General features: G+C 39.5%; 2 protein-coding genes across 5 annotated transcripts in view; one reads left to right on the top strand and one right to left on the bottom strand.

Annotated features, from left to right (window-relative positions):
• NT5DC3 (5'-nucleotidase domain containing 3) overlaps window positions 1–20,654 on the top strand; it is a 32,044-nt gene extending 11,390 nt beyond the window's left edge. For 3 of the 4 annotated variants that reach the window (XM_073323680.2, XM_073323697.2, XM_073323706.2), the window contains 13 exons: window positions 209–393; window positions 2,020–2,094; window positions 2,598–2,653; window positions 5,967–6,057; window positions 7,862–7,999; window positions 9,308–9,368; window positions 9,745–9,847; window positions 9,975–10,076; window positions 11,739–11,820; window positions 12,236–12,322; window positions 13,568–13,708; window positions 14,259–14,323; window positions 15,671–20,654. In XM_073323680.2, the coding sequence (XP_073179781.1) occupies window positions 209–393; window positions 2,020–2,094; window positions 2,598–2,653; window positions 5,967–6,057; window positions 7,862–7,999; window positions 9,308–9,368; window positions 9,745–9,847; window positions 9,975–10,076; window positions 11,739–11,820; window positions 12,236–12,322; window positions 13,568–13,708; window positions 14,259–14,323; window positions 15,671–15,932 (1,448 nt within the window). In that variant the 3' untranslated portion in view covers window positions 15,933–20,654. The remainder of the gene's footprint in view (window positions 1–208; window positions 394–2,019; window positions 2,095–2,597; window positions 2,654–5,966; window positions 6,058–7,861; window positions 8,000–9,307; window positions 9,369–9,744; window positions 9,848–9,974; window positions 10,077–11,738; window positions 11,821–12,235; window positions 12,323–13,567; window positions 13,709–14,258; window positions 14,324–15,670) is intronic. The other variant, XM_073323688.2, reaches the window with a different exon arrangement.
• STAB2 (stabilin 2) overlaps window positions 19,929–24,795 on the bottom strand; it is a 137,008-nt gene continuing 132,141 nt past the window's right edge. The window contains exons 68-69 of the mRNA XM_073323666.2: window positions 23,659–23,778; window positions 19,929–22,674 (exon numbers count right to left, since the gene is read on the bottom strand). Of these exons, the coding sequence (XP_073179767.1) occupies window positions 22,624–22,674; window positions 23,659–23,778 (171 nt within the window). The 3' untranslated portion in view covers window positions 19,929–22,623. The remainder of the gene's footprint in view (window positions 22,675–23,658; window positions 23,779–24,795) is intronic.

The following is a 24,795-nucleotide window of genomic DNA, read 5'->3' as shown; positions in this document are numbered from 1 at the left end:
AGACTGTCAGGTGGGACTGTGTCAAAAGCCTTACTAAAATCAAGATATATCACATCTACTGCTTTCCCCCTATCTACTGGACCAGTAACCCTGTCATTACAAATATCTAATGATAAATATCAAATTTAAAATATAATATGTATGGGGTTTGATTTTATGCTTCGTATAAGGCTGGAATACTAACTCCAGTTTTTTTTATTTTCTTCAGACTTGGTTCCTTCAATTATGAGTAATTTGCTGAATCCAGATGCTGTTTTTACCAACAATGAAATGAGTCTATCAGATATTGAAATCTATGGCTTTGATTATGACTATACATTGGTCTTTTATTCCAAACGTCTACACACTTTGATCTACAATGCTGCCCGGGATCTTCTCATTAATGAGCATCGGGTAAGATGAATGAAATAACAGTATGCACTTTTATTCGTAGGAATGCTATGAGCAACTTCTAGTTGAGAGAAGCTTTGTACGTTTCCTAATGGCTTGGTCCCCAGTTGGCTCTCTTTTTGGTACATCTTGTGCAGCAGCTACTTACAGACCACAAAGTTCCTGGTTCACTCTCAGCTGCAGTAATGTGCAGAATGCAGACAGTCCAGGAACTGGAAGGAAGACTCCATTCTTCTATCTGTCAGTCAGTTAGCAGAGACCTCTTGCAGATATGAGGATACTTAGTTGGCTGTACTTTAAGCAGAATTCACTTAATGCGCTGTTATGCAATTATTATTAGTGTCCATTTGGAATGTTTTACATACCCTAATCTGGACTGAATGGACATTGTAGCATTGGGCGTTTCCATTCCTGTATTTCAGTCCAGAGGTTAACAGTTCTACATAAATGTCTATAAATATTTCTGGATTAACAAACTAAGTTTAAAACTTCATAGGTACTATAAACACACAAAACTTAGAGGCTGTAAAATTCTGCAACGTTTTGGTGGAAACTTCTGCAGCATAAGTTAGATGTTGTTTTTTATAATAGAAACTGACCCATTGCATGCTTGTAGTAGTAGCTTGAAATTAGAAACTAGTCCCCTATGGGTACCAGTAGTCGCTTACAATATGATGTAATACTTGAAGCCACCTGTTGAGAGATCTAGTTTCCCATAGGAATATATTTTTTCAACCCAAGGGAAAACAACTCTCTAACTCCAGTCTCTCTCTAGCTGCATTTTTATTGACCTTTATGTACTGTAGCATCAAAACTATCCAGCAAGTGAAGCTTTTAAGTGACAGAGGCCATATCCTCCTATCTCAGTCAATTTAAAAGATGGCTCATTTTTGTCACTAAAATTGAAAATCCTGATGTACGCAGCGTGGAATCTGGAAATATATTTAAAAATAAACATCAAATAAATAGATATTATCTCTGGAATAATCAACTTTACTAAAGTTTTGATTTTATATATATAAAATCAAATCCAATCTAAATTAATGATCCAGATAAGATTTCACGAGGGGTGAAACCTTCGAATCAGGCCACTTGTCTGAGTGTCTTTAGCTCTAATGCTTCAAGTCAGACTTTCGTTTCTGATGTATTGGTCTGTTGCTGCATAATGAACTGGACGTGAAGCTTTCATGCTAAGGGCAATAAGAGAGCCCACATTTTTTAATTTTAGAAAGGGTTTGAAAATTTGGGCCCAAACTTTTGATCACAGGTGTCTAAAGGTATTTGTTTAGCCCAATTTTCAGAGGTGATGAATACTTAGAAATGTCACAGAAGCTAATGGGTGCTGGATGTGCTCATCCGCTGTGCAAATGGGCCACTTTTTCTAACTTTAGTCCCTCACATTTGAAAATTTGAATCCTAGATTTTTTTTTTTTTTTTTTCACCTCCAGGTGTTCTTCCCATTCTTGTATCCGAGTTTTGGATACTTTCATGTGTACATCACCAGCATATTGAAGGGCATACTTCAGTGAAAGCTAAAAGTGACGTGTGGGAAGTTAAGCTTTTTAGAATTGGAAAAAATTTCTTGGGGTGTATAAACAGTTTAAATTAATCCTGACTTTTTATTCTTAGTATCCTGCAGAAATAAGGAAGTATGATTATGATCCCAATTTTGCAATAAGAGGACTTCATTATGATGTACATCGGGTAGGTATAAATGATGTGGTGAATTACGTGGTGCTGAATACATAGGTTATGAAAATAAATATTGCATTTTATAAACTTCATCAAAGGTTTTACCTTGTGCTGACATGTAGGCCCTTTGTTCTTTTTTCCTTATGTTTGAGACAGCTTGAATTGTTTTAAAGAACGGTTTCGTCAAGGCTTTTATGACAAATCAAGTTTGAAGAGAATAAACACAAATATGCCAGTATTGTTAGGAAAAGTTATTTCTTCATGATTGTAATCCCACGTCATCTGAATAATACAGTTTCTAGTGGTTTTTACAAGCTCTGAATAAAATCCTTTGACAAAATACCCTGCTGCTCTTTACAAAGAATTTCTAATTGAAATTCTTGTAAAATTCATCCATATCTGAGCAAGGAAGTCTTACTCCTTGTGACAGATATATACAGTTATAAACGTTATAACCATTTTAAGACTGCTTTTATGAAATGTAAATTGTCTGAAATTTTTGTTTTTTGTTCAAGGCATTATTGATGAAGATTGATGCTTTTCACTATATTCAATTAGGAACAGTATACAGGTAGGTAGAATTATTGCTTACTGGATATAAAACACACTCCTGTGTCTGAAGCCACTGGATGCTCCTCTTAAAGCACATTGAAGAGTCAGGCCAGTAGCAATGTAGTACAGTGTATATTGTATAGTCATCTACCGGAAGGCATGGACACAGGTGTGCTCTTTACTAGCTGAACTAGAAGAAGTGATTCTCTGTGGAGAGCTGGCTGGTCATATGGTGCTGACTCAGCACCTTGTCCCCAGCTGCTAAATTTCATTAAAAGACAGCTAAAAATACACTCAATGTTAGCTTTCTATGTGAGTTGTTCCCGCAGGGACACTGCAATCTCAAATGAGGAGGGAGAGATGCTCCTTGAGACTCTCTCTATTATGATATGGGTATTCCAACGAAAAAGTTAACGTTGTGTACCTACAGTAGCATAGGGAAAAATACATTGTATTAGGAATATGTACTATCAAATGTTCCCTTTAAGAAAAATCTATAGATGTTAGGTCATATTCCAGCTTCAGAACTTCCCTCTGTGTATGTTTGTGCCAGTTAACAATATACTTGGTAGGTAGATTATTGTACTCTTACTAGATAATCTGTTCCAGAGGCTGCAAGGGAAAGATGGGGGTGGATCATTCCAACTGCCCTGTCCTGGACATTCCCCCTGAAATGCTGTTACTGGCCTCTGTTGGAGAAGGCGCTGGGCTAGATGGACTGTTGGTTTGACCCAGTATGGCAGTTCTTATGTTTTATTATGGTGATTCTTATTTATGGTAGTCTCTCTCGTATATATGAGAAAATAGAAGATGGTGTGTGTGATATAAAGGTTTTAATGCAGCAATCATGTTGATATCAAATCAATGTGTGTTTATAAGTTCTCAATAAACCTTCTAACCACACCCTCGTGTTCTGCTATGCAACACATTAAGTCCTCAGAGTCTATCTTGGGGTGCCTTTATATAACCACAGCTTCCCACTTGGAAGCTGGTAAACTCCTCCCTACAAAGGTATATAAATAAAAATCAGAACCTTCCATTCCAGTAATAAAGACCTGTATGCAATGAACTAAAGCCCACGTTTTCAGGCTCCCAAATCTATTGTAGCAATACAGTGGGATAACAACAGATCTTAGTCATAACACTTCTGTGTACAGAAAAAATGCACATGCCCAGGATCTTGCTTATTCTTAGTGTTGGGCTGGTGTACTTCCAGGGAGAGGAGGAGGAGATGTGTTTGACAGGTTGATTTTATTTTATATTTTTAAAAAGGCAGCTGTATGAAGCTTTCCAGAGGTTTTGCATAATGGAGTAAATGCTGGCTGGCTGGATTAGAGGATAGATGAAGTGGTTAAAGGTGTATCATGATTTCATTTATCACATAGCTGTGCAATATATCACCTTCTCACATGCAGTTTGTGTATTTTTATAAATTAGTAGGTATACTCCGAGTTAGGCATGCCATTGCCATCTTTTAGCCTTGTCTGCATGAGGATTTCCTGCAGTTCTTACACTGGTGCCATTCCACCGATGCTTACTGTAACCATACTATAGTACACCAGCAGGAGTGTAGGCCGGACATGGTGTTCTGTCTATCCTGCCATGTAGCCTTAATCTGAACAGGGTAAAATAAACCCTACATGTACACAGCTGACCTGCCAACTATGGGGACAAAATGGATTCCTTGGCAAAGCTGATGATAAACATTTCTTCTGCACTCATAATTGAGCACGCTCCTCCGTGTTGTCTAAAAATGGTATAAATAGTACCCTGAATATGCACTTAACAAATATCTACTGTCTACAGATAGGCTTGTTATTAAATAAGTATATCATGATTCACAAAAGGTATGGTTTAGCGATACTCCAATGATATTTGGCAGACTCGTCTGGAAGTTCTAACATGAATCATGAATTCTGTTCTTGGCTCTGTTACTGACATATTATACCGTAGGCAAATAATTTAACTTCTTTGTTTCTGTTTGATCAGCCATACTGTAAAATGGATCATGATAAAGAATACTTCACGTTTATTATAGCACTTTCTATCTGGAATACTCTTAGTATTTAAAAAGCAACTTGAGATTCTGATGTTTATGCCTCTTGACACCTCTAAAATAGGTAAGATCAGGAATCTGAGGTGCAGAGTTCACCTAATTTACATCAGGTACTACAAGAAATCTATGTTAGATCCAGAAATCCAGATGTCCTGATTTCCATTCCCATTTTTTAATCACAAGATTATCTTTTCTCACTATTTCTTCCTATGGGGTGGGGGTATGTGTTGTAAGTTTACTAATATATCTGAGGTAGCAGGTTTAAAACAAACACAAGAAAGTATTTTTTTCACTCAAGCACTGTGAACCTCTGGAACTCCTTGCCAGAGGGTGTTGTGAAGGCCAATACTATAATGGGGTACAAAAGGGAGCTAGATAGGTCCATCAATGGCTATCTTCCATGAATCTATTTACCAGGATGGGCAGGAATGGTGTCCCTAGCCTCTGTTTGCCAGAAGCTGGGATTGGGTTATCATCAAGTGATCCATGCCCTGTCACCCATCTGTTCATTCCCTTTGGGGCACCTGCCATTGGCCACTGTCAGAGGACCAGATACTGGGCTTGATGGACCTTGGTCTGACCCAGTATGGCCATTCTTATGTTCTTAAGTACTCTGAGATATTTCGTAAAAGGTGTTCAGTACTGTAAGTGATGGTGGTGGGGTAAATAGAGCTATATAATGGCTGGTACAAAAATTTTGGGGACAGATATAAACATCCTTTTCCCCTCTGTATTATGATTTTGTATCTAATGTATTTGTCACAGTTCCTTAATTATAATTTCAACTCAATGAGCCTTAATTATATTAGGGTTAAAAAGAAATCTGGTTATTACTTTAGTTAAGAAGGTTGCATTTTTGGCCTCTGTTCTTCAAGGTCACACTGCAGAATAATCTGGTTAAACACTATTGCATCATCTCTACCTCGTGAAACAAAAGCAGAGAGGGAATTACATTTTGTTGGGAAACTAGAAGCTGTAACTGCTCTTTGCAAGCCCTGGAGGCAAAGTTTTAATGGAGACTTCACTTTTTTGAAGAAGTTAAAATCTTTAAAAGCTGGAATGAGTTTCATGTGTGTCAGTTGGTTGAAATGTTACTTGTTTTGGAAGTTAGCAAGACGGTCTTTCTTAAATTGCAGACCAAGGCTTTTCTTATGGAAAACCATAATACTGTATTTGAAGAAGTTCAGGACCTGAGTTTGTATACGTAGTCAGGCTATCATACAATAATTACCTGAAATTTCTGGTTGGACTTTGAAACTAATATTGTTATTGCCAGAGGACTCAGTGTCGTCCCAGATGAAGAAGTCATTGCAATGTATGATGGTTCCCATGTCCCCTTGGAACAAATGAGTGACTTTTATGGAAAGGTAAAAACACAAATTACTTCTGTTTAAAACTTACTAACTGAAACCCAATATGCGCCACTGACTTGTTTTACGTTTTCAGAACGTTCCTGCTAATATTTGTTACGTTCGTGCTTAGGGGCCCCGTTGTACTAGGTGCTGTACAAACACATAGTATGAGACGATCCCTGCCTTGAAGAGTTCACAATTGAAATAGACAAGACAAAAAGTGGGAGAAAAGTTTATCACCCTCCTTTTACAGATGGGGACTAGAGGCCCAGAAAGATTGTCACTTGTCAAGTGTCTTAGAGGAAGTCTGTTGCAGTGCTGTAAAAAACCCAGATCTTCTGAGTCCTCATCCAGTACTTTAACTGCAAGACTGTCCTTCCTGGTTAGCTCATGGTGCGTCTGACTGCTGCACAGACTTGCTTGCTAGGAAGGTTGGGATGGGGCCATCAAAAAGGTATTGCCAAGAGAAAGCTTTCAGTTAGAATTTTACTCTCTGAAGAGGGTGGTGCCCTCTATGGTGTGTCTATCACCTTCCTGTTTGTTTGGCACCAAGCCACCGTGCCTTCCTTTAGCCAAGAAGGGATGTGTTTGACTCCTTTTGGAGCCCATGAGTATTGCCCCTAAATCAACCAGAAAGCTCTCTAGAACAGTGCAAGGTACTTCTCCCCCAACTCCCTGGTGCTGGGTATTCTTCCTCTGTGCTCCCATTTGTTCTCAGCCCAAAGAATTTAAAAACTAGACTCTGTCAAATCTAGTCCCTTGCATGGTAGTGTAGAGGCAGGTCCTGAATGTTTTGTTTTACCTCCTTCATAGCATTGTAGTCTCAAAGGAGCTGTTCGTTCCTCTGAGCTTAGCCTGCATGCAACCCCAAGGAAAACATGCCCTTTTGGGAGTGATTGAGTTTGTTGTTTACTTCTCTATTATGTTTTCTCAAGTGATGGGAAATTTTAAAATTGTGTTTAGCTTTTATGTCCTGTAAAATTTTATGTTCCTGGTTTTGTGGTTACAAAACCTTATTGCTTTTTACCACTTATCTTCAATAACCACTTGAAGGAGGCAAAATATTTGTTAGTCTTAGGGCTCGTCTGCACTTGAAACTTACATTGGCATAGCTACCTCTCTCAGGGGTGTGAAAAATCCACACCCCTCAAGACACATAGCTAAGCCAACTCAGCCACCGGTGTAGACATTGCTAGACATTGCTTTGAGCAGGGGGTTGGACTAGATGACCTCCTGAGGTCCCTTCCAACGCTGATATTCTATGATTCTAGGCTGATGGAAGAATTCTTCCATTCACCTTGCTACCACTTCCTGGGGAGGTGGATTAACTACAGTGAGGGGAAAATACCTCCTGTTGTTCTAGTGAGTATCTACACTTAAAATGCTACGGCACTGTAGGTGCAGTTCTACAGCTGTGCTGCTGTAGTGTTTTAAGTGGAGACATACCCTAAGCTTGTATTACAGGTTCCTTAGTCATCTTTAGCCTATGCAATACATAGGAGAAGGAGACTGCAAAATTCTGGACAAAGGGGTCTGAGATTTCACATGATATCATTATTTAAATAAACACATAGCTTGTAAAAATGTGGTGGTAATCCTAGATGGAATTACTGGTCCTTAATTTAAAAGCAGAATGCTTCTAACTTTGTCATACTGATGTGTGGGTTTTCCCTTTTATTAGTGCAAACAGAATTTTGCAGCAGTAAAATGTCACTAGTGTAAAAAATAAATAAATAAAAATTGGCAATGAATCCAAAATGTTAGATTTATAGGATTTAGTTTTGGTAAATATTTCTGACACGCATGTCCTTATTTGCAGAGTTCACATGGACACACAATGAAGCAGTTCATGGATATATTTTCATTACCAGAGATGACTCTTCTCTCTTGTGTGAATGAATATTTTCTGAAAAACAACATAGATTATGAACCTGTTCATTTGTACAAAGATGTCAAGGTATTAACTTTATCAGAGATTCATGGATACCTACATAATTATGCTGTTCTTTTATGACAACTCAGACGTTTCAGCCCTCTTTGGTTCTGCTTTGCAGAACTAGTAAAAATCTCAGCTTGTTATGGAGCTCCAGTTTTTTACAGTACAGTGCATTGCAATAAGAACTGCGAAAACCTATGAAAAAGATGGTAGACCTTGAAAATCCTTAACTTGAAATCTTTTAGAAACCTTTTATTAAAAATCTAGTGTGTGTGTGTATATATAATTCTTTTTTTGTGGGGGTGGGTTTGTGTATGTCTGTAGACCTGGGCCCCTCCTGTCTAGAACAGCCTGATGGTGATTCTGCCATCTCTAGCCCACTTAAATTTAAAAACAAAACACAAAAACCAACCTTTTTTATAAGCACTACTTTTCTTGTATCTAGTCCAGTATTACAATTCTCAGGTAAAAACCTCCAGCTGTGATGTTGTGCCATGTTTGTGTGTGATGTATCTAAATGTACAGTCTGTCACCTTTCTCCATTAGACAAGAAACACTTGTTACAAACTCTGTAGCTCACATGTAATTCTTTTGACGTTGTCGCGCTTCCATCCTTTTTGAGAAGTTCTGAAGGTTTCCCAAAGCTCCATTGTTTTCTTCCTCTAGCTTCTGCTGTAGTATGTGGGAATCTTTGCTTTATCTCCCTTTTAAAAATATCTAAATTACTTCAGCTAGCCCGTAGTGTTATCTAAGTCCTGATGTGTAGCTACACCAGTAACAAAATGGCAGTAATACCGTACCACGAGGAAGACTCTTGCATAGCTCAAGCTGAGGAAAGCAGCCAAATGCCTTCAGAATTTTTGTTTCTTTGCTTAAACTTTTAGCTTCTTTCATCTACTCATAAATCTCTCATATTAAATGACAAGCTAGTTGGGAGTGATCCTAATCTGAGGAACTATAAGACTTCAGTTTCCTCAGGAGGCAAGGAATGTGTGTCAATTCTCGGGTCAACAAAAATCTGTTGTGACTAGCACTCCAGGGTAATGTGGGCCTAAGGCCCTTAACGAAGGGTGCTATATTGCAATCCTCACTTATGTGAAGCTTCTGTTGCACTGAGTTTCAAACTTCTGGGAAGTATGAAAATGATCCTATCTTAGCATTGGAGTGATGTACAAATAGTGAAGATCACACGGTAACATTGTTTTTAGGGGAAATAAAGAGCATAGAACAGATAAATTAATTGCTATAAAAGCAACATACAGATATTGTACTGTGATCAGAGTTTTCATATTTGAAAGACTCTTTGAGTGCTGTATCGATCTTTGACAGGATTCAATCAGAGATGTCCACATCAAAGGAATAATGTACAGAGCAATTGAAGCAGATATTGGTAAGTATAGTGAGATACATGTAGGGATTACTCGTCTCCATAATTTTGTTTCTTTCTTGCTTTCTTCTAATACTTACAAATCCTAGGTGGGGGGAGGATATTTTCAGCTTCACATGTAGGGTGACCAGATAGCAAGTGTGAAAAATTGGGACAGGGTGGGGGGTAATAGGCCTCTATATAAGAGAGCCCCAAATATCGGGACTGTCCCTATAAAATTGGGACATCTGGTCACCCTATTCACATGTCTCCCTTGGATTTTCTTAATTAAATATGACCTGCAGTTATCAAAAGTTCTGGACCGTTTTCTAGTGAAAGTAGCAAAGTATTCTCTTTACATTGATGATCAACATGATATTAAAATTAATATTTTCCCTAGAGAAGTACATCTGCTACGCTGAGCAGACCCGTGCAGTGTTAGGAAAGCTGGCTGATCATGGCAAGAAGATATTTCTCATCACAAACAGTCCCAGTAGCTTTGTGTAAGTTTACTGCTGTTTATTGTTTAACTATACTTCTAAACCTTTAAAATCAAGATAGTTTATTGTTTTGTCAATGTAAGCTCACCGCTGCTCTATTTCATTGTTAATGCCGTTGTTCTTTCTGTAGGGACAAAGGTATGAAGTTCATCGTTGGAAAGGACTGGAGGGATCTCTTTGACGTAGTCATTGTACAGGCTGACAAGCCAAACTTCTTCAATGATAAGAGAAGGTGGGTATCTTGCTAATACAGCATGGTTCAAGGGATTCTCTCTGTGTAAGGTTATGTAACACATTGTGAAACATTTAAAATTATCTGTATGTAATATAAAAATACAATTATATTTGAAACCCTGTTTATAGAGTCGTGAGCTAATGCAGGATTACAAAACCCTGGAGCCTGAATTGATAGCTGATAGTCTAGGGAGTAGTTAGTTCTAGTATCTACAGCAGGACTGTTCCATTATTACCCGATCTTGCAATGTTTTTGAGTGGTCTTGCTTTCCAAGTTGCAGTGGCTCCGCAACTTACAGGATCAGGCCTTGAGTTTGGAGACATTCTTACTGATCTCTCTTGCATTAGGCGAGAGGCATTAAAGAGCAAACTGATTTGGCTGGAGTCCCTGGACAGCCTCTTCCTGACATAAACAATTTAGCATGTGCCATTTATATGCAGATGTACCTGCTTGTCTTTTAAAAAGACTAATTCCTTTATACTTTTGTATAGTTCGGAGGCATTTTCTACCCTTGCTGTGATGGTTTTTTTAAACTATTCTTTTCCTCTTAATAAAAAATAAAATAGTATGCTGTGAGACAAAGTTCCTGCGCTACCTTAGTGGGTCTTGCGCTTATTGGCAGATTCACTCGCCTTGGAGCTTGATGGCAACCCTCAGCTTGGCCGTTTTTCTAAACCCACAGTCCAGGTTGACTCCTCCTATGTCTGACCAGGAGTTGGGAGGATTTGGGGGAACCCGGGCCCGCCCCCTACTCTGGGTTCCAGCCCAGGGCCCCGTGGAATGCAGCTGTCTAGAGTGCCTCCTGGAACAGCTGTGTGACAGCCACAACTCCCTGGGCTACTTCCCCATGACCTCCTCCCAACACCTTCACCATAGGACCTTCCTCCTGGTGTCTGATAATGCTTGTACACCTCAGTCCTCCAACAGTCCGCGTTCTCACTATCAGCTCCTCACACGCACACCACAAACTGAAGTGAGCTCCTTTTTAAAACCCCGATGCCCTAATTAGCCTGCCTTAATTGATTCTAGCAGCTTCTTGATTGGCTGCAGGTGTTCTAATCAGCCTGTCTTAATTGTCTCCAGAAGGTTCCTGATTGTTCTGTTACTTTACCCAGGGAAAAGGAACCTACTTAGCCTGGGGCTAATATGTCTGCCTTTGATTACTCTCCTGTAGCCATCTGACCCGACCCTGTCACAGCTGGTAAAGGAACTAGTTCTAGAGATTCCTTTTGCTTTGTATGTATAAAACAAGGTATCTTGCCTGTCTTTCCTTCTTAATTTTTATTCTCTTCCCAGCTCAACCTGGTTTCACAGTAGCATAGTGCTGTCCCTCTGTGCAGGCAGGCTGATTTTGTGCCTTAACTCTGGATGCTCATAAATTTTAGGTGAAAGCAAACAGTTAAGTTGCTCAGTAAAACATTTTCTTAAACTTTGATATACTGAAGTCTATATAGGATAAAATACATTGGCTACACCAGGCTAACGCTAAAGTTTGGAGACTCGTTTTTGGTTTTGAGGGTGTGCTCATTATACACCAAATTCTCCTATTTTTTAAAAAAATTGGGTGGTGTTTGTATTCTCTTCCCTCCCACCCTAATTTTGAAAAGTGGCAGCCTTGCTATGACATAGTGACAATTCTATACAATTTTGCTGTTTTAGACCTTTTCGGAAGGTGAATGAAAGGGGAGTGTTGCTTTGGGACAAAATTAATAAATTGCAGAAAGGCCAGATTTACAAACAGGTATGTTTCTAATATATCCTTCTATTACATATCTAGATTTCATTTCCAGTTCCTATAATATGTTTCTGTAGCCTTCCTAATGGTTTTTTTAAAATTAATTTAATGTACTGAAGGTAATTTATATTAGTAACTGAATAATTTTTAAGAACATCCATTATTGGAGTTGTAGACTTTCAGCATACTATAGCGTTCATTTTAAGTGTGATTAAATCTTATCTTGCTACAAAAATGGCATGTATAATATAGGAGCTATAGAATTTAATGAAATTGAGAGTATGACTCTTTAATATTTTCATACTGTAATAAATACTTTTTAGATTTGTTCTTAAACTTGTCAGATTTTCCTCCGTGTTCAATAACATGAAAGTTGGATGTTACTTTAGTACACACACATCTTGCTGATTTGTTTCTTCAGGGTAACTTATATGAATTTCTGAAGCTTACTGGCTGGAGGGGTTCCAAAGTTTTGTATTTTGGTGACCACATTTACAGTGATCTAGCAGTAAGTAACTTGTTTCTGTTCTTTATAGTGTTCCATGGAAGCTAAAGCCTTTTTTCCAGATTTGAAAAAAAGTGATTCAATAGTATAAACACTCAATTGATTTAGAAATATTACATTTTAAAACAGCTAGGCTTGTAGAAGTAAACAAAATCAATCCACATTACTGTAATAAAAATTTAGAAAAGTAAAAATCATTTCCTGAAAAGGATGATCATCCTCATCTCCCCAGCTGCCTTCTAGCTTTTAACTAGTCTACAATTTAAGAACAGCCATATAAGCCTGCACACTTGAGACAGGCACTGTCTGTACCATGTGTAACAGAGAATTTAATGCAGCTATCCTAACATGCAGGATATTGCTGGTTTGGATGACATTTACCACCAACTGTAATAAGGGATGAATGAAGTTCTATTTTGAACTTTTCTATTAACAACATCTGGTTTTATGTTACACTATCGATTACAGCCATAAGTCTCTACTTTTTTCTCCTGTCCTGCTACACAACTGAAATAATGGACTAATTGATAGCTCTATATTAGATTCCACTGCTTCAGCGTTTTAATTTATCTTCTGATTGTTGCCTCATGTGGCTTCCCTTACGTCAATGGTTCTCAGTCTCTTCTGTTTTGTGATGCCGTGTTACAACAAAAAAAAGCTTCAGGACTCCCCATCCTGTCTTGCCATAAGGGCCCCGGTTCAGCAAAACACTTACGCACGCACACACATATTTTGCAGAATCAAGGCCCAAGAAAGAAAAGGACAGTCATGTTCCACTCAGGCACAGTGGAGAAGGGAGCTTAGGGAACTGGTCCAATTCCCTGCTCCAGCTCCTATCGGCCCTGGCAGGAGTAGCTGGGGGCCTGTAACCGCCCTTATGCCACTGGAGGCTTGGTTTAGTGGAGCACTGCCCTCCATGCTCTGACCCTCCTCCCTCTTCCCTTATGCCCCCTTCAGCCTTATGTCTGCAGGCTTTCCTTGTGCCAGGGGAATTTCCTACTGGTCAGAATCCATTCACTTTGTGCCACCTGAATCTTCTCCCCAACTTTAGAAAAGTGGGATTTGAAGCTTACTCTAAAATTAAACCTTTTTGCAAGTTGGCACAGTTGAACCACTGTGTTGAATGTTTTTGCTTACACATAAGAAGTAATTTAATTAACATCCCTATGCGCTAAAGAATGGCAAAGAAGTAAATCTCTATTCTCTTAAGGCTTATACTTGCTTTTTGCAATTCTTGTTGGTAAATAGGATTTGACCCTGAAGCATGGCTGGCGCACAGGTGCAATTATTCCAGAGTTACGATCGGAGATTAAAATCATGAACACAGAGCAGTACATTCAAACTATGACTTGGCTACAAACCCTGACTGGATTATTGGAACATATGCAGGTTTGTCATGTTTGTTTTAAATAGCTTTTATTCAACAGTGGGGATTCAGCCAACTCTTTAAGGGTGTGAATTAATGGCCTTACAAGTGTTTTCAGTCTGACTTTAATTTTGTTACGTTTAAGCTTTCAAATCTGATTGTAGGTCCAATCATTCTTGCAATTGCAGTTTATTTGATAAGCCAGTTTACTCTCAAACTCTTATAAAACACACCTGCACTGAAACAAAAAGGAAATATTTTTGTTTAATCAGCAAAACCACTTTTTCAATATTGTTGGTAGGAGAAAGTACACTAAACCTGTACTAGGGCCATTATCTTGTGTTGGTGAGTAGGGAATAATGCAAATTTCTCCATATCCATTCTGTTTATGATGATCACACTTGATTCTTGACCCTTCAGATTTTTTTCAGTGCACATAAGCAGTGCACCAGCATTACCATTTTTAAGCAGCATTTTTTCCTTGTTCCAGCAACAAATGAGTCTTTCCCCTTTATTGAACTCTTATTCTGCAAGCACATGTTTAGTTACTTGTTGACCATATTTATATTTCAGGTTCACCAAGATCCAGATTCACAAATGATTTTACAGGAATGGAAAAAGGAAAGAAAAGAAATGAGGTAAGAAATGAACATTCAAATACTTGTTGCAATCAAAATGTTTTTTTTGTTTGGACTTCCCCAGTTTTTTCCAGAAATCTATATCCTCTATACTAGTTATTGATATGGATAGGGACAAGCATTTATATCTGTCTTCTACGTGCCGCTCACACAGGCCCTGTCCCCCTTTGCACATGTGAATTCCTTCCCCATGTGCCCCTGCAGAGCCCTGTTCTCTTCTTCCCGATCCACAACACATATTTTATGGTCCTATATGAATAGCCTGTGTTACCCTGATGTTCCTCCCACCCTGCACAGCCCTGGTCCACCACCCCTAAATTCTGTATTTCCTTGCTCCCCTGTCCTCCCTCCATTCAGCTGCTACCCATTGGTAACAGTTCCATAAGGAAGTTGTCACATAACTCAAACCCATACTTCTCAATAAGGGGAATAACAACATTCTTATGTTTTAAATTTTAAACTTCAAGAGACCTATGTCTGAGATGTCAGATTCAGTCTGTGAGAAGTTGAGGTTTGTGGAGACTCTTGCTTGTTAGTTAGGGAACTTCCACAAAAATAATGGGAGAGGGAAGGGGAAAGCCTTTTGAACCAGTTAATGCCACTCCTTAACTCCCTCTTCCAGTCCCGTTTCCAAAAAGACTGCTATCAGATCTCTTCCAGTTGGAAAAATGGTGTCTGGGAAAGACTGGCTAGGATGCAGGAGCTCAAGAGTGAGAGTTTAAGGCTATGTCTATACTGTGTACCTTACAGCGGCACAGCTGTGCTGCTGAGTGTAAGGTCTCCTGTGTAGCCACTCTTTGCATAAAACCATTGCCCAATGAGGAGCGGTAGCTTTGTCAGCAGGTGAGCACCTCCCACCAACAAAGTGCTGTCCACAACGGCACTTTTTGTCAGGGAAGGGTGGTTGTTTGTTTTTATTTATTTTTTCCCCCTCCCCGTATCCCTGACTGACACAAGTTTTACTGACAAAAGTTTCCATTTGTGTGGGAAATGGAAATCTTTAAGACCAGGACAAAGATCTCTTCTGTTTCTCCTCCCCAGCCCTTCAAAATAAAAATTGGAAATGTTGGGAGTCCAATCTTTTATGCCATTGTTTTCAGTGGGTGCAAGGTCAAGGTCTTTCTTAATGATCACACTAAAGATATTTACTAAATTACCTATTGTCACATGAAATGACTTTCAAAGCAAGTTTAAGTGGCTTTGAGTTCTGGCACTAACTCCTCTTATGTTACAAGTTCTGTTCATTTCAGATATTGGGTTATATAAAGTGATTAAAAAGTGTCTTTTTTTTTTTTTTCTTCTCCCCCCCTCATCCTCTATCTCTTTAAATGTTCTCTCTGGTGACAGGGAAATGACCAGAAACTTCTTCAACTTGCAATTTGGGAGCTTATTCAGGACTGACCAGAATCCAACCTATTTCTTAAGACGTTTATCTCGATTTGCTGATATTTACATGGCATCACTGAGCTGTCTCTTGAACTATGATCCCAATTACACATTTTATCCAAGGAGGACTCCTTTGCAGCATGAACTCCCTACCTGGTCAGACCAGCTGTGCAGCGGTACATTCAGAATACCCTTCCTGCAAGAGGTGGTTCAGAACAAATGAGCTTTGGGTTTGTACCTGGGTTATTTTATAGCACCCCAAATGGATGAATATACCCATCAGTAACTACCAGAATGTAGTAATTTTTTTTTTTAAAATCATCTAGTACATTTATGTATCTTGATCCAGTTACTGGACTTGTCAGTTCTGATAGATCAAGAATTCATAAATAACTTGTCTCTCCTCTCTGTATTACTCCTGGGGGAAATCTGTACCAAAAAATTAGAAGTTCTGCACACAGTATAATCACACTAGTTTCCATCATTTTGGGAATTTATTTCAAAATACATGCCAGCAAATATGTCTATAACAATAACAAAAAAGATTCAGGAAATGTTTTTTTGACAAATAGGTCCCTTTTTTAGGCATATTAATACAGATTTCTGAGTAATAACAGTTCTGTATTATAGTTGAAATGAATTTCCCATACCCCCCTAACGCAGTGCAAAGCCCTTGCGGGAGTCAGGGGTACAGAGGAGCTGAGGGAGATGGAAGTAATTGCTGGGAAGGAGTCTGGAGGGTTGCTGGGTATGGGTGGGAGAAGTAAGGAACATTTTTTGGGGGAGGAAGGGAGGGATTGTTAGGGAGTTGGGGAGCCTCCTTCATGCAGACCCTGGCTGACCCCTAGCCACTCCCATTCAGTCAGACACATCTGCCCCTGTCCCCATGTGGCCCTGCAGTCCCATTCAGCCCCTAGCTCAATGCTGTCACCTCACTAGCTCCTGTGCCCCTGCTCCAGTCTCTCCCCCCCTCCCCACTAGCCCTTTTGAACCATAGTTTACCCCTCAGCAGCCCTGTGTCCTGCTCTGTCCATCTCTACCATGTTGCGTGCCTCCTCACCTGGCCCCACAGGCAGGGCACTGTGAAAAGACAGCCTGTCCCCCTCCCTCTCTGCTGCTGGCTGCCCTCTGTTCTGGTGCCACAGTAGCCCCTGGTGGGCAAAAAGTGTAATTGCAGTGCCTCTCTGGCAGAATCTATTTTCTGCGGGGGGAGAGAAATCTGCGATGGACATGAATTCTGCACGTGGCAGTGGTGCCAAATTCCCCCAGGAATATCTATGTATAAATCCTCTTAAAAATAATGAGACTTATGCTTGCACAGAGAGGGGGAAAATAGACCCCCAAAACAGAATTGGCTGGAAGGGAAGATTTGTTTTTTCATATTGAAACTCGTATCTGCAACCTTGTGGTTCACAAAAAATATATAGCCTCTCTCTTCTGGTGCTGGTCTGATGGATCTCCACCTGATGACTCCAGAATATCTTGACATGACTGAAAATTTTAAGTTGTGAGTTCAGAGAGAAACAATTATCAAACGGTTTACAGTGTGGTGGGGAGGGAGTAGTGTAAGTATAGTAACTTTCTGTGCTGGATACTTGAGTTACAACAGATTTTTAAACCTGTAGTTTTACTGAGACTCATTATTAATGGGCTGCTTTTTCTATATGTACATGCATTTTACATTCGTGTAATATAATAACCTGTGTTCTATATGTGATAAATTTGTTGTCCCTGGGTGTAGACCTAAATTTTCAAATATGACTAGTGACTTTGCGTGCCCAACTTTGGACCTCTTAAATGGCTTAATTTTCAGAAGGTGCTGAACACTTGCCCTTTGACGGTATCTCAAAGTAGGCACCTTTGAATATTTAGGTCCTAGTTCTCAGGGAAATACTATGAACGAACGTTCAACTAAAATGCAGCTTTTGTTGTTGTTGTTCAATGTTGAACAGTGTCTTACTATGACATATTTTTGTGTTTCAGAATGTTAAGCCTTCATCACACGTTTGATGTAGCCGCCTTTTTAAAAATTTTACTTTCACATTTCAAAATAAACAGGTAGTGTTGGTAAATGAGTTCGGAAAAAAAACAGAGAAGGACAAAGAAAAATGAAAAGCAAAATCATATCCGATCTTTTTGGTTTTAAACCCCTAAAATTGGGGGAGGAAGACTAATTAGATCACGCAAAATAATTGGGACTGTACGGACTAGCGAGGAGCTTTATTTACTTAAATTACTGAAATTCTAAGTGTGATGGGATCCCCAGGGTGCAGCCAGGGACTGTAGGACCGCTGTGCCCCCTTAACTCTCCAGCCTGGGCTCTCTCTCACAATGCTTTGCTAGTGACAAGCAGCAAGCCCCACCAGGCGCTGTTATCACTCAGCACAACTGCATGAGGAGCCCCATGGCCAGCTAGATTGCATGAATGCTCCCAGAGCCACTCATGAGTCACTCAGAGAAAGGCACCAGAGCCAAACCCCCGCAGCTCCCAACCTTGTACCTCAGGAATATACCGTCTTGCACTGCTCATCTTGACAGTGCAAATATATTAATTGGTTCACCACTTCATCAATGGAAAGTGGATATATACCAGCCTTTGTAAACCTGAGCAGATTTACCAAGCACTTCAGGCAAACTCACTGGTAAAGATAAACAGTTAGACCAATTTGTTGACTACAAAAGATAGATTTTTAAGTGATTATAAATGATAGGCAAAAAGTCAGTTACCAAAAGAAAAGAAAATATAAGCACAGAGTCTAAACTCTCAACCCTATTAGACTGGGCAACAGCTAGATTAAGCAGTTTTTCTCACCGCACTGGATATTGCAGTCCTTAATACACAGGTTTGTCCCTTGAACCTGGGTGGAGTCTTCAGTCGTCTTCTGAGTTTCTTTGTTGCTAGCAGCATAGGTAGGGGCAGGAGAAAGGCCTAGCATGTGGCCTCTGGGTTCCATTTTATACTCTCAGTCCCATGTGCTTGGGGAGGACAAGTCCAGGCATGTCTGGAGGGCATTGCTGAGTCCCCAGGCAAGGTTGAGCAGTTCCCCTGATGTGGCCTTATGCAGTTGAGTCATTGCATTGTAGTTCCCTTGCTGGACAATGGCTGTTAATGGTTGTTTGACCACCTCCCCCCCCCGGGCGTTGGTTACTTTCCTTGACAATGTCTCTGGAGAGCTAGTACCTGGGCGCTTCCCAAACCCACAGCATATTTTAGTGACAACCATACAATACAATTCTCATAACTTCATATGCATTAATGATGTACATATTTTGATGGAACAGTGACTTTCAGCAGACCATAACCTTTCCCCTGATACCTCACATGGCCTGTGTTATGTACAAATCACAATTATATATCAGTGAGGAATATGGAGGTTACAGGGTGCTCCCCCAAGGTATAGAATGTCACACTAGGTAATCGATGAGCAGATAATTTCGCATAGTATGGTTCCCAGTGTTTAGGACTGAACTGAAGCTTATCTGAATTTCCCACAAAGGAAGCATCTGCTGAAGCATGTTTCCTCAAATAGGCAGTGGCACTTCAATAAACCACTACAGATGTTTCGAAGCAGGGTTTTTCCCTCCTCTGTGACCAAAGATGGCAAACCCAATGCTTCCCTACCCAACCATTTCAGAACTTGTATAGCTTGACTCATTTTAATATTTCCTATGTTTTAGTTCTAATTTTAATAAGTATATGAAAATATAATTAAGAATAATTCTTGCTATATATTTTGTCAGTTTCCTTTTAGGGCATAATTTGCTTCCAGCAATGACCATCGGGTAAATGAACTTTTGGTGACCAAAAGTTTTTGTGTGTGTGTGTGGGTTTTTTTTTTTTTTTAAACCTGTCTGTTTGTGTCACGTGTTTATAATGGCTTTCATATGCAATATTTTTCACATTTTAAAAGGCATGTTTGCAAAATGAACATTTAAAAAAGCTGCTTGCATAAATCCAGTGCAAGTTTCCTTTAAACCTGGATGCTTTTAAATAAATCTATTGCTGGCCATGGAGGTTTATATGATAGCGTTGTTTGTGGTTTTCTCTAGCTTGGTTTCCAGACTATGTGCAACATTTCTAGGGTGTTAGGTACTTCTTTATACATATGAATAGACTATACTTGACTTGAAATGCATGAGTTCCACTGACTGTCCTACTGTTGTTTGCTGGAGAGACTTATAAACATCCTCTGGTACCTCATCTAGCTTTATCCGGTGAGTTGTAGGCTAGGCTGGACAGTGCAAGCTCTAGTTAATTTAATATTTTACAAAACTTGATATCTAGTCTATTTTATATGCTGAAATTTGGGGAGGGGGGTAATTTCAATTTGCCTTCTGTGTGTTATGCTAAGATAGAACAAAACTTGATATTACTGTACATAGCACATTTCATATCCCAAAGGATACCAAAGTGCTTTATAAAGTGGTGATAGTATTTGTACTGCAGAGCATAACAAGATTAAGAGAAAATAAAGACAGTGTATATTTTTTCTATCTGACTTTTAGTACCAGCAGATAATAGTTAATGTCACATTTTAAAAATTGAGTGGTTACATTTGTTAAATACTTAGATGCTTATGGCTCTTGACATGAGCCTTTGTTGCCTAATTTTGTAAATCTAGGTAAAGAGTGAGTCCTTCTGAGCACTGCTAAAGTGTGTTTAAGCAAGAAAAGTGAAATTGTTGTGTGGGAATATTTTATCCATCCATTTACTGTGCATTTTGTTTCAAGATGAAAAACTTCAACCTAACTTAAAATACAGTAAAATGTTCTGTTATGCTTGGTGGTGGTTTCTTTGAGATCTGAGGGACACCAGCTAGTATGATTTTTATTTATTTATTTATATTGCATGGCATTTTTAGTTACAGGGGATTAGTGTTCAAGCAAACTGTGTACAATATGAATTTAAGACAAGTGTTTTTGAAAATATAAATATGTGAATATGCTTCAGTGTTTGAGTACTCTTTCAAAAATGTTTTGGTATTTTTGTAACTGCTTCAGAATTCTTGAGCTGTGTACCTCCGACTTCCCTTATTAATTACCTTCGTTAACCCTACCACGTCACTTCTCTCATGCAGATTTTACAACATGTTTCAAATGCAGTGTCTACATTAATTTTTGGAGTATACTTCAGCTGAATCAGAGTGAGATGAATTGTCTGTTTAGTCTAAATCAGAAGTGCAAAAATTTATAGTTCGGTTAATAAACTATCAGAAAATGTTACTTTATGTGAAGAATATTTAACAATTGCTACAAAAAATAAATGTATGTATTTTATCTGGTCCCTAAAGAGCCTTAATCTTTCTGATGACAGGGAAGGGGTGGCAGGAAGCTTATTAGCTGGGCAGACTATCTTTAGATATTATTTTAAATTCAATTTAAATAAAAACGTGTGTGTTTGGAGAACAGGAAGGGAGGAGATGGACATGAAAATAACTGTAGTCTTTGCCTCACTTGTTCAATCATTTACCCTTTAAACTTGGAGTTCCTCACACTAGAACAACTACATCAACAAGTGCTGGGTCTTTGTGGGTATGTCTACACTGCAGTTAAACACCTGTGGCTTGTCCATGTTAGCCTGAACATCTACACTGCAATTTACAACCCTGCAGTCCAAGCCCCAGCCATCTAACACAGGCCAGCTGCAGGTGTTACAGTACCACAGTGTATGTCTACAATGTAATTTAACCTATGTGGTTTGCTTGCATTGCTTAATCTGCTGAAAGATCCTGGGATATTTATATGAAAGCAATCCTGTGCTACACAAAAAAGAATGGTTACAAAAGAGAATGCCAGTAAATATATAGTTGATATGAAACATTACCACCACTGCCATCACAAACATAAAAATCTCTCCTTGAGGTTTACTGTGTTATGTAGCCTTTCCAGCCCTCTGGAGACTTGCTGCAGCATTAAGACTGAATTTCCCCACCTCCCTCCACCCACACTCTTTATTTCATTATTTTAATATAGTACATGTAGAAAGGGCAGCTGCTATTGCTATTCATTTAAAATTTGCATCTCATGTGTAACTGAGTTGATACAAATATTCTACACAGACAATGCAGAAGGTTTTTTTTTTTTTTTTTACTTTACACAAACCACTGAAAAATGAATGGGGAAGGCAAAGTGGGCAGTAAACAAGCAGAATGCCTATTCTGCACAAAAATGACTTGAAATAAAATAATGAAATAGGTTAGTGTCATACATGACTTGCGTTCCTCATTAATTCCTCTACAGTTAATATTTCTTCATAACAATGACAGAATTCATAAATGGCTCAGAGTGGGCAAACCAGACATACTGTGCTTGCATTTGCAGCTACATTTTTTAGAAGGAAGAACATTGTTAACAAGATCAAATAATTTTAAAAATGAAGGTCGTAATACTATTAAGCAATATTTGTGGCTTTTGCTCCTTGTCAGCCACTTCTGGATTCAACCCCAAGACAAAATTAGATATAAAGACACAAGGGTAGCAAACACAGAGTACATCCTCCAAGTACGGTCATCAGAGGACATCAGGACTATGTGTTTAAGAGGCAGTTTCTTTTCTTTACAGAAAGACGGGCATCATAAATCAAAGTAGCTACATGGTGTTCTGAAAAACTATAAGTCATCGTGGGCTGTTTAGCAACTGCTATATCCTTAAATAGAAATAACCTTTAAATGTCTCCTAGACAGAGGAATACATTTCTACATTAATTCTATATTTGTTTAAAGTGGAACTTGATATTCCTTACATGTAACCAACTTTTCAGCAAATTCGCTGTCTCAAACACTTACTTACTTTAAAAAAATGTTATAAAAAGGTAATTTTTTTCCCCTGAAGTGCTTAGGCAGGGCTTATTCACAGTAAATGTTCATTTTAGACTGTAGAGAGAGGTTTTTCATTGTTAATTCCAACTTCAGTCTTCAAAACTGATCATGAGGCCCACTCATTACAAGCTGCTGTTCATCAGAATCCTATAAAATGAAGTATCATTCTATTGTCCAATCTATAACTTCCCTCACAGTGAATTTCTAGTCCTGTTGTGCCTATCGCATGTGCACCAGGAAATCCCAAACATTAAAGTGCATTCCAGATTCTTCTCAGTGAGAGATTTCCCCCCAAATGCCATTCATCCTACATCCAGAATAGCATTGCATCATGTTATTTGACTCCAGCTACCATGAAAGGAGGCAAAGTTAAACTTGAGTCATCAGCCCTATAGGGGCCGCAGTTCAGCAAAGCCCTTACAGCTCAGGCTTTAGAGCTTCTGAAGTCAATAGGATTTAAGTACATGCTGAAGTGTTTTGCTGAATCAGGGCCATAAGGACTAACCCCACTTGCCTTCAGTTTCTTTAACCTTTCCCTTCAATTATTATGGAGGAATTACACAGTGCCCCAAATATTTGTGTCCCCTTGCTATTGCAAACTTTTGTCCGAGTGTAACAGCAGGCTTGTAAAATGCTGCTGAATGACCACCAAACTCTGATACAAGAGCAGCATGCAAGTTTTTTTTATAGGAATATTCACTCTGGGACATCCCTGTTCTTACATGGGGTCACTGTACAGAACAGGATGAAAACCACTGTTATCAGGTGTCTGCAGCTGAGATAAGGAAATTTTTTTTTAAAGCCTCTTCTATACATTTCCCACCCTTGCTACCACTCAGGCAGTAACTGGGGACCGGGGGAATGTTTGCATAGACAAGTTACTAGCAGCCAGCAGCGTTTTAACTGCCCTGTCTTTTACTGCTAGCTCTGGTTGCTAAAATGCTGCCGAGTGATCTAGAGCCCCACTCTTGCTACTGGTGGAGCTGGCCCAAGGGTGGGATTTTTATTTCCCCCCCCAAGTATAGACCCCCCTCCTTCCTGACTTTCAGCTAGACATTGTCCCCTTGCAGAATTCCATCTCCATGATCTTAAACTATTATCATAATCTCCAAAATCAAAGTGAAAACTTACAGAGAAAGGCTCGTAGGCAGGCTCTGGTGGAGGAGGAGGAGCAGAACTTTCATAGGAGGGATTTGTGATGTTTGAAAGCCGTGGCTTGTCTAGTGCTGTCACATCTATATCTTCTTTTGACTGTATAAAACCATACACCCATTTAAAATACATCATTCTGCCGTTAGCATATCCAGTGAGGCATTCGGCATTTCATTGACTCTGCTGCACCTAACCAAATAATGTGTATTGGTGTAGTGATTGGAGGCGGGGTGCTCGAATGACTAGAGTGCTGGACCTGGACTCGGGTGACCTGAGTTCTGGTACCGGCTCTACCATGGCAATCAATTTGCCTCTTCCCCCCTCCCCTCAGCCTTTGTCTTCTCTACTTAGATTGCAAATGCTTTAGCCTGGGAAGTGTGATTTGAACCATGCCTAGCAGACTGGGTTCCCAATCTCACTTTAGGCCTCTGGGTGCATAATACAAATAAATCACAGTTTCCCTTGGTCAATATTCCTCTTACAATCCTAAATGACTATTCATGTTTATATGTAGGGGCTAGAATAGGTAGGGACAAAAACTGGCTGTTTCTGGGGGAAATTTCTTTTAGATTGATCCTTTTACATGACCCCCCCCACACACTTTTTTTAAATCGTCCATCCTTGTAGCTTGTGCTGAATAGTTTTGTTACTAGATTAGTTTTGCATAGTGCCTTCACAGGAAGCAATCATGTTGGCTCGCTCCCATGTTAAATATCACACCTAAACTTACCTTTTAGAACCTTAGCAAATGCTGGTCTAACTCTCTGGCCTTCCTTGCTATCAAATCTCAGTTCAAACACACACGCTGGACAAGCCCAGGACTATCATGACACTTGGTGGTAAAACAGGGGTATTTGGTGGTGCCCACTTAAGTGGGCATAGTTAGGCTTCCAAATTAATGGCCTCCTGAAGCTGAGTGTCTAGGTGAGCTGGAGAAATAGGACCTTGGGTCAGGGCTGCTGTAGAATACAAGCTTTGAGCAAGGCTGTGGCCGTGGCTGGGTGTGAACACTGCCCTAGGGAGAGTTCTTGGAAGGACTGTGCCTCAGGAAAGCACACTTTCACCTGGTGTGCAGGACCGCATGCACACTGCATCCCCACAGAGCACGTGGCCCAC

The sequence above is a fragment of the Lepidochelys kempii genome, chromosome 1 (assembly GCF_965140285.1).
Source record: "Lepidochelys kempii isolate rLepKem1 chromosome 1, rLepKem1.hap1, whole genome shotgun sequence".
Classification (NCBI taxonomy): domain Eukaryota; kingdom Metazoa; phylum Chordata; order Testudines; family Cheloniidae; genus Lepidochelys; species Lepidochelys kempii.
This window is presented reverse-complemented; position numbering and strand designations above follow the sequence as displayed.